This window comes from Felis catus, chromosome C2 (assembly GCF_018350175.1).
Source record: "Felis catus isolate Fca126 chromosome C2, F.catus_Fca126_mat1.0, whole genome shotgun sequence".
Classification (NCBI taxonomy): Eukaryota; Metazoa; Chordata; class Mammalia; order Carnivora; family Felidae; genus Felis; species Felis catus.
Genome location: NC_058376.1, coordinates 77,906,707 through 77,916,377, shown reverse-complemented (window position 1 = coordinate 77,916,377; position 9,671 = coordinate 77,906,707). Strand labels below are relative to the sequence as shown.

Genomic DNA, 9,671 nt, shown 5'->3' with positions numbered 1-9,671 from the left:
GGGTTTCCAAAGCCTAGGCCATCACACTACCATCGAGAAAGGAGGCACCTAAATCTAACCAAAGGGGTCAAGGGCAAGAGTCCCCAGATAGATGAATGACACCCAGTTCATTGTTGGAGACTGGAATGAGGAAAGCAGGTGGGTGGCCCTTCCAGAACAGACGCCTGAGGAGAAGGACAGATAGAGTGGAAAGGCTGTTAAAGTCTGCTCTTGTTACCTTCGGTTCCCCTTCCTCTCCGGTGTATCCTATCAAGTGGTTAGAAAAGGTATGTTGTAGAGTGAATGAAAGGAGCATTCAGACGTTCCTCCTGGCAAATATGTGACAGGAAAAGAGAGGGCAGGGACATCTTGTTTGGTTATTTTTCTTGTGGGCCCTTAACAAGATGTTTGAGGGCAGAGGTGACTCCCATGCCAACTTTTCACATGGCTGATGCCATCCATTGCGAAGCAAGCCAAGATCCATGATCAGATTGTTCCAGACTTGACGTTGTTTGGCTTCAAAGGTCGGTAGGGGGCACAGAGAACGTGGTGATTTTCCGTGGATAGGCTGTAAGGGGAAGCTCTGACAGCATCAGTCTGCAGCTCCAACCCAGCAGTGAGCTCAAAGAGTGCTTGACGTTACCTGTCTCAGTGGGTCTGGGGAAATCAACCAGGTTGATCAACCAAACAAACAGCCCTATGTCTCATGCTGGAAACATCAAATTATCTGGGAGTAGGGGATTTGCGGGTGGGCTGTGGGACTAGGTGGGGAGGTCACTTCACATTGCAGGCTTCTTGGCAAGAGGAAGAGAGGGATCGTTACCATGGGCCCAATCTAACCTGTGGTCTGGAGTGTTTGCCAAATGGCTCCTGTTTCCCTGAAGAGTTCTGGATGTGGGAACAGTTCAACTTTCTCCCACTTCTCAGCCACACCACCGTCAGTCACCCCAGAATGTTTAATTATTTGGCAGAAGGGACTGGTGAGGTGGCCCCCATCATCTCCTTCCTTGACGTCAGTTCTTCCCTGTGGCGGTCTTATGTGAAATCATTCAGCATTTGTACTTCAATTAAAATTCACAGGTATATATTATTAAACGGTAGTGACTCATTCTGTGGCTTTTCCTCAGCTGAATAAGCGCCAAAAAGTGCTATGTACGCAGTAATGATGAAGACTGCGTTAACACTAAAATTTCTTGTCAAATAATTTTTATTCAGGGCTCTGAAGAAAGCACCTTGCACATCCAAGAATATCGCTCTGTCTCGTGTCAGTGTTTTCTCAAGAAGAAATTGACCTTCCAGGTTCTTTGTGCCTTGGAGGAAGAGGAAAATGACCCCTGACTGAAAGAACCCTCTCTGTGAGCTTCATGAAGGCAGTGCCTGGTACATAGTGTTTTTTTCAAAAGTGGGGCTGATCTAATCGAATTATGCAACCTGCACCCGATGTATCTCTGAGGAGAGAAGGGGAACATACATCGCTCAGCAGGAAAATAGGAGAGGAGCAAAAGTTCAGATTTTCTAAACATCTTACTTTTCTCTTCACGCTAATGTATTATTTTATATTTAATACACCTGGAAGAATGGCCAAGGGAGCAAACAACCCCGTTAATTTTTCTCCCCTACTGTTCAATTTTTTTAATGTTTATTTATTTATTTAAAAAAATTTTTTGACTTATTTTTGAAGGAGAGAGAGAGAGAGGCAGGGGAGGAGCAGAGAGAGAGGGAGACACAGAATCTGAAGCAGGCTCCAGGCTCCAAGCCATCAGCCCAGAGCCCGACGCAGGGCTCGAACCCACGAACTGCGAGATCATGACCTGAGCTGAAGCCAGACGCTCAACCGACTGAGCCACCCAGGCGCCCCAATGTTTATTTATATTTGTGAGAGAGAGAGAGACAGAGTGTGAGTGGGGGCGGGCAGAGAGAGAGGGAGACACAGAATCTGAAGCAGGCTCCAGGCTCCGAGCTGTCAGCACAGAGCCTGACACAGGGCTCGAGCTCACGAACAGCAAGATCGCGACCTGAGCCGAAGTAGGACACTTGCCCAACTGAGCCACCCAGGCGCCCCTCTCCCCTCCGGTTCAAAAGGCTGTGCTTCTACCTGAGACACAGACATTCCAAGCTAAGTGATCACAGCCTCCAGTTTCCCTCCACTGCCATCCATTTCCTCATCTGGGAAGTGGCATAATGATCTGTACCCAGAACACGTCCTGGGGTGCTAGTGTGTGAGCAAGCTCTGCTTAGAAGCATCCAATGCAATAATACGGTGAAAATAAAAGCTTTGTGAAACTGCAGGCTTTTCACCCAAAGGAGGGATGGTCATCAGACCAGTGGTAGTTCCCCAAGAGGTATAGCCGCAGAGACCCGGACATGAGGTCATAATAAGTGGGCGGGCCTCCCAGCTGGGGCTGTCTCCAGCACATACAGCATTTCTGAGTGAATCAGAAAAAGGCACCGCTTCTGGATCGACACAGCCGTCCAGGTCCATAGACTGGGGAGTAAGTACCATCTCGGGCTAAATCGAAAAAGGCACCCCTCCCTGTAGTGGACGCCATCCAGCGCCAGCATTCAAGAGTCCGCACGCCCTGGCCGGGCATCCTCACATCACTCGACTCAGCAGCCCCGGCTCAGGTTTGTCTCAAGTCATCTGATGACACTCCCTAACTATCTGAAGAAAATCGTGTATGGTTTGATGCGGAGCAGATTAAACAGTAAACGCTTTAGTGGATACATGATGTCCCAGGTGTAAAACGACATGGGCAACCTGAAAAACAGGAATCACTCCTCCGTGCAGTCAGCACATGGCTCGCGACGTGGATCCACACGACATCTATGGAGGCCATCACCCACTTTCTGCGGGGCCGCGTCTCAGCATCAGCGCCCAAGTCCCTGCCCCTCCTGGAGCTCCCGCAGCACCCAGGAAGTGGGAGCTACGAGGAGCCAAAGACCGTTCTCTTTGTTGATGCCTTGTTGCCAGAAAACAGAAATTAGATCTTGCCCAGATTCTCCTATCAGCAAATCAGAGTGCCAGCACATGCTTCTCAGCGAGTCAGCAAGCAAACAGAAATCTACCTTTTCAAAGCTCAGGACGTTTTAGCCCTAAAGTTGGGTTTAAAGTTCTTGAAATCAGAGGTGTACATAATGAACCCATTCCCGATTCTCCGAGTGTTTGTCGAAGTGAATCTGATTGTATTTGCACACATTTCTAAGATCATCTTGTTTTTGTCTTTTATCTGCTTTGTAGTTTGAGTGAGAGGGTGGAGGGCATTTGGAAATGATTATAACCAATTATGTCGCTGTCAGAAAAGGCAACTGAGGCCCAGAAAGGGAAAGACAGTAGCTCCAGGTCACACAGGCATACTTGATCCAGCTGGGATTATAATCTAATGCTCCTTGGGCTCTCCCAACTGGAGCTTGGGTGGGAAACAGACGGCACATAACTCACTATGACTCAGTTTTTCAGTCTCAAAGGATGAATATGCTTATTGTCAACCACGACCATAAACGGCAAAAGAGTAAATGTGATTTTCAGAAAACGTTTTGATCTGCTGGCTCACTTAAGAACTACTCCTCTACCAGTGCCCATCACAGGGGCAGAGAACCTCCCACTGGTTAGCGGCACAGGCTCCCCCAGGCCGGAACCACCCAGGGCTCCACCCCAAACAGTGTCTCTGAAGAGCTTCCCAAGAATTCTGGCCGCAGACCAGTGGTTCTCCGGACTAACACCGCTGCTAACCATTTCTGTTCCTTCAAAAATTGTGCTTCCACTTTCCTTGTGGCCCCAAAGCACCTGCCAGCACAACCATGGCCCAACGGTGTCCCTGGGCTGTCTGCAAAGCCACAAAGCCATTCCCTGAAGACAAACCAAACATTTGGGAGAAGACAAACGCCAGATGTTAGAATAAGGCTCCCTGTATTAAACAATCAGACACAAGCACAAATCTGTGAACTGGATAGCAGCAAAGATGAGGGGACACCGAAATACATGCAGGTGAATATTGGAATCAGTCAGAAATCCATCTTTCTTACGAAATGCCCCTTCTGGCCAAAGGACCCCACACTCAGGCAATGTGTGGGCGGTGCCCTGATTCAGGCAGGATTGAAGATTTTCTTCCTAAGTCACCGGGGTGAAGAGTCCTTCTACTTCAACCCACTGAACCACCTTTTAAAAGATGCAAGTCTGAGGGCAGTCCTTTCTGGAGCACTGTGGAGGATGAATCGAAGCTTCCAGTGTCACTTTGTTCTCAGGTGAAAATACCAGAGCCAATTAACTCCACCAAGGCCCTGCGAAGGCTGGGGCCCTCCGTCTTCTGCCGTGCTTTTCAGAGCCAATCAGTGACGCATGAGGCAGTGCAGACCCCATTGGGGGCTCCTCAGACTCCAGCTCATGGCTGCCAGGACCGGGAGAGGGTGTTGCTCAAGGGCACAGGGCCAGAAAGTCTTCGCGTCCAAATCACACGCTAACTTTAGAACTGGAGCACGCATGAGAGGTGTAGTTTCGCCAAGAATGCGCTTATTCTTTCTGCTTCAGCTTTCGCATGTGCAACAAACGAGGTGCGTGTGTGTATGCACATGTGTGGGGGTTGGGGTGGGGGAGGGTTGATGACCCGATGAAAAACCAAGATAGACAGACGGAGGGAGGCAAAGCAAGCATCCTCGAGAACAAAAGGGGGCTCTGGTGACTCGGATTAACCTGTTAATTTATACCATGGCTCTGTACAAAAATAAAAAGGTTCTCATAAGATTAACAATTTAAATAAATATCTGATAGAACTTTTTCTTTCCTCATTTTTATAGCTCATCTTTGGGGTTGATATTCAGTTCATGCTTCCCTTGTTGTTCTTGATCCAGAATTGCAATCACTTCATCGGCCTGTATTCGCTCCTACAAAAAAAGATAATTTACACATTTCTATTACAAGAATCAGAATCAGCCCCAGTGGCAGGTGCTTCCCAAACACTTCCAGGCATCCATCTGTGCATAGATTGGTGCTAGATCCAGTTAAAGACTAAACCTCATCTCTGTCCCTAGACTGGTGCCTTCTGCTGACTGCCTCATGCCCTAAGCAATTACTTTCCAAGATTTCTCTTTGGCCAAGAAGTCTTGTGTATTCAACTGATCCATACCCTTTCTACTTTGTGGTTCCATAGATGTCTCCCACTCAGTTCTCAATCCAGTGTTCAGGCTGGAGTCAGCGTTTTCTGCCCCACACACCCATGCTGGTCCTCCACACAAGTTCTCTCTGTCAGTAAAGACTGCCCCTCCTCACCATTTGCCCTAAAAGCCCAGCCATGGCTCCTTGGATCTGATAAATCACCTACTCCCCTCTGTTCTACCTCCTGTTTCCACTCCTTTTCAGTGCACATTACTGCTGCCTTAGTTTAGAGCAGGATTTCTCAACTGTGGCACTCCTGACATTTTGGAGCAGATGATTCTTTGGTGGTGGTGGTAGGCTTGTGCCCTGTAGAATGTTTAGCAGCATTCCTGGCCTCTGCCCACTCCAGGTACCCAGCAGCACCTCCCTCCCGTCTCTAGACATTGCTGAATGTACCCTGGGAGGCAAAATTGCTCCCACCTCAGAACCACAGGTTTAGGCTCTCTTCATCGAACTCAGCTTCCAAATCATATTCCCATTTCACACCCACTCACACATGCTTCTAATGGGCCTTCTGCACTTTAATTCGGACCCTGTCACTATCTGGTTCACAGCTCACAACCTTTACTTGGGTTCTTTTTACTTGAATTTTCAGGCCCAATCTTCTTGATGTGCTTATAAGGAGTTGCCCGAGTCAGAACTTTGTCTCTTCATTGGTTCTCCTTGCCTTCTCTTTTCACCTCACCTTGTTCTGTAACTTCCTGAGTTACCTCAAAGTCCCCGAATGCAGCACTCTCCAAGAAATCCCTTGCCCTTGTCTAGGTTAAAGGTATTTCTGGATGCTTCCATCATATCCTAGGCATTCCCTTCCCCATCCATCAAACCGTCAGCAGGCCCAGTTGGTATACTTCCAAATGGCACCTGCAGCCTTCCATGTTCATTCACCTTCTCTATCACTATTCTAGCCCACAACATGTAGGCCAGATGCTTCCTTTCCTGTATGTACTAGAGTATGGCAATGTCTTTCCTATTCTGTAACTTCCTAGGTTGGGGGGTAAGTGGGGAGCAGAGGAGGGCACATGGCTTCCCCACCCCAGTTAGAATAGAATTCATGATTCTTAACTAGTTTGTCATGTCTGACTCCTCCTCCTCTGTGTCCCCTTTTCAGACCACTGTCCATCTTGCATTTGCCTACCATGTTCTGGCCACTCTGGATTTCTTGGTGTGTTAACCACTCCAAGCCACCTCTGATCTCTGGGCCTTCGCAACCTGGTCTCTACCTGGAATACTCTTCCCAGGACCTTTATCACAGTTGGCTTCTTCTTGTCACTCAGATGCCAACTCACATGTCACTTGTCTGGAGCACCCTCACGATTTGTCACCTCCCCTTTAGTCTCAAAGCAGTTACCTTGCTCCCTCTTCCACACATCATTTATCACCACCTGGACATCTCTCAATTATTTCCTCTTTTCCTTATTTTCTTTTTCCACTAGAAGTTAAATGCCATGAAAGCAGGAGAGCTTGTCTTTTTGGTCATTCTTGTATTTCAGGTGCCCAGAAAACCCACTTACATTTGGCAAGGGCTCCGCTATATTTGATGAGTAAACACATGAGTGGATGAAGGGTCCCTTCTCTGCTTCAAGTATGTCTCTCTCAGCTGCATGCTAAATGCCATCTTTTCAACGAAGCTTTTCTCGTTTCCTCTTTATGTCCCCTAACATGTGCAACTGCCCCTAATAATTCTTACTGAACTTTACCTGGTGTTTTAATTACTTTAGCTCTTGCACTCAATCTTCATTCTGACCTCCAGCTCCTTGAAAACAGGAGTATGTCTTATGTAGTCCACGTTGCCTATTGCTGGCTCCTAGCACAACGCCTTGCGCAGCAAGTTACGGGAAAACTATTTGTTGGCTTGAAAACAAAGCCCTTTTTCCATTCAAGACCTCCGAATTGAAAATGACGCTTACATGAAGTCAACCCAAAGGACCCAATGTACTAAATAACAGACACTAAACCGCTGTGATGCTAAGATGCCTGAGCGCTACTTCATGAACGTGGTAACAATAACTTGCTGCTTAACAAACCGATGTACAAAAATGGCACAGACTCTCAAATCTGACTGCCACGAGAGACATCCCAAATCATATCTCTCCTGAACGGAAAGAAGTTCGTGAGCTGGAACTGCGTGTACAGGGAACTGAAGCTTCTGATATTGTACATCCTTAAGAATTTATGATGCTATCCACTCCTTGGGAATTGATACCTTCAAAACAATCTAGAGCACATGCAGAGATCGGCAAGCTCTGACGACTCCTCCATAGGCTCTCCCTGCTCGGGGATTTAGTCTGAGAAGACGCACCGAACTCAGGACTCTCAAACTTTGTTGCATGTTAGAATTGCCCGGGGAGTTTTAAAGCTCCCCACACCCAGATCACATTCCGTATCAGTAAATGATCCCCAGATCCCCAGAATGTCTGAGGATGGAAGACAGAGTAGTTTGTAAAGCTCTCCGGGTGGTTCCAGTGCGGAGCAGAGCCTGAGAATCCCCTAGGCTAAATTTTCTAGTAGTTGCTCAAGAGGTTCTGGTCATTCCCTACTGTGACCACTAGATGCCGCTACTGCCCGGGTTCTGGAGAAGTTTCCCAAAGCTCTCTGGATTAGGAAGGAGCCACAAGAATTTTCTTTGTATTAGTTTATTTTTATAGAAAATATCTTGGAAGAGAGGGCTGGGATACTCAGGAATGAAACAGACTGAATGTCTGTTCAATTGAACACTAAAGAAGGAAGGAGTGTGATGATGTTCCAATAACATACGACTCTCCCTGTCTACTCATCTGTCTAGATTCCCTGGTGCAGGAGTCTAGTGGCGGTGGAGTGAGGGGAGGGGGGGCAGTGTTGGCATTTAGGAGTGGAGAAGCACGAGCAAAGAATCACACCTGAGGGAGACTGTTCGGTGCCCCCTTGTAGTCTTCAGAACTATGTGCTCTGCCCCCCAACCCTGTCAGGACCACTCTTTTTCCTTTCAGTGCCTGGTTGATGGCTATCATCTCGGTCAGGAGTAAGCTTCTTGATGCCCCCTACAAAACCCACGCTGCTGTCTTCGATCTACTCCCTTGTTGACTTCTCCAAGCTCCTCACGGTCACAGACTATGTTCTGTCACCCTTGCACCCCCAGGGCCCCTAACAGAGTTTCCCGGGCACAAAGCAGATCTTCTGTAAATGAAGTATGTGAAAGAACGCTTACAGAACGTGGCCTAAAAACCGTGTGAGTCAGACTTGATGGCAAAAAAGTATGAGGCAGAGGAATTAATTTTAAACAGTTTCTGACTAAAGTGGATCCAAGCAAGGTCTCTAAAGAGAAAGTTGGACAGAATGCCATTTTAAAGACTAGAATTTCAGAGCTTGTCAGTTCTCGGGGCTGGAGGGGATGGAAGACTACGAAGTTTCTGTTTCCATTTCAGCATCCCATGGCAAGCTGTTGCCGAGGCTTGGGCTGGAGCCAGTTAGTGACAAGGAGCTTGGTGCTTCCGAAGCATGCGACTCCACCAAAAGGTCGTGACAATTTGAAAGTCATTCCTATGTTGAGCCAACATTTTCCTCTCATGGGCTTTTACCTATTGGTCTCATTCCTCTGAAGCCTCACAGATAGAGACTATTACCTCTGGTCAGGGCATCCAGAAGGACGGGATCACGGTCCCTTATTCAGATTGTCTCCTTCCAATGTAATAATAATATTTTAATAGGTAATGTTTAAGTTAATAGTAAATAATAATAAACTTCCAGGTTCACTCATCATCTTCCACATGTGTCTCATAAATTATTCAGTGCTCTTTTTAACGATTTGTTGAGAAAACAAATCAGTTTTCTGGTGCCCAGCAGAAAGCGGTTCCTTCCTCCTGAAGCCACAGTTTGTAACTAAGCTCAAGACTAACTAGAGACTGCCAGCTATCACTCTGATGTCTATTTCCACAAACATTCACTTATTAGAACCCATCTGATCAAGAAATGCCTTCCGAGCCCCTCATCTTTCTCTCAACCTCACACTACAGGCATCAGAGGTATAATTGCTTCGTCATGGATCTGAACAAGAAAATTTGAGCTTGCTTGGAAAACAGAGGCAGTATTGGAAACCAGAAATAAAGGACTCTGTAATAACCTGGTTGGTTGATTGATTGATTTTTATGATCTCTAAATCCCTAATGGGTATGGAACAATGAAAGGACTTTCCGGAGAAACCAATCCAGGAAGCAGGTCTTCGGGCATCTAATTGGCCTTCTGAGTGGATCACATACTCACCAATTCTCTGTAAAGTGGATCCAAGGTAAACCACAGAGCCACAGCACACCTCTGGCCCTTGGTGACTGCCTTCACTCCATGCGGATTCTCTCCTCCGGAAGAGAAACTGATCATGCGCCCACACTTTGGTTTGATAGAGGCCTGAGTAGGAAAGTGAAAATTAGACTCTCAGTTCCGTACCATGGGAATTCTTCGACCCCTTTCTCTACCCTTCTATGGGATTATTTAGGTCAAGTTTTGCATCAAAGTAATGGAATCCTGGGGTTGAAATAGACATGGATTGGTTCAATTTCCTCATCTGTAAAGC

At 47.1% G+C, this 9,671-nt stretch overlaps 1 protein-coding gene across 1 annotated transcript in view; it reads right to left on the bottom strand.

The window, feature by feature from the left end:
• Window positions 1–3,869: 3,869 nt before the first annotated feature.
• P3H2 (prolyl 3-hydroxylase 2) overlaps window positions 3,870–9,671 on the bottom strand; it is a 148,813-nt gene continuing 143,011 nt past the window's right edge. Inside the window, exons 14-15 of the mRNA XM_003991795.4 lie at window positions 9,365–9,505; window positions 3,870–4,857 (exon numbers count right to left, since the gene is read on the bottom strand). Of these exons, the coding sequence (XP_003991844.1) occupies window positions 4,765–4,857; window positions 9,365–9,505 (234 nt within the window). The 3' untranslated portion in view covers window positions 3,870–4,764. The remainder of the gene's footprint in view (window positions 4,858–9,364; window positions 9,506–9,671) is intronic.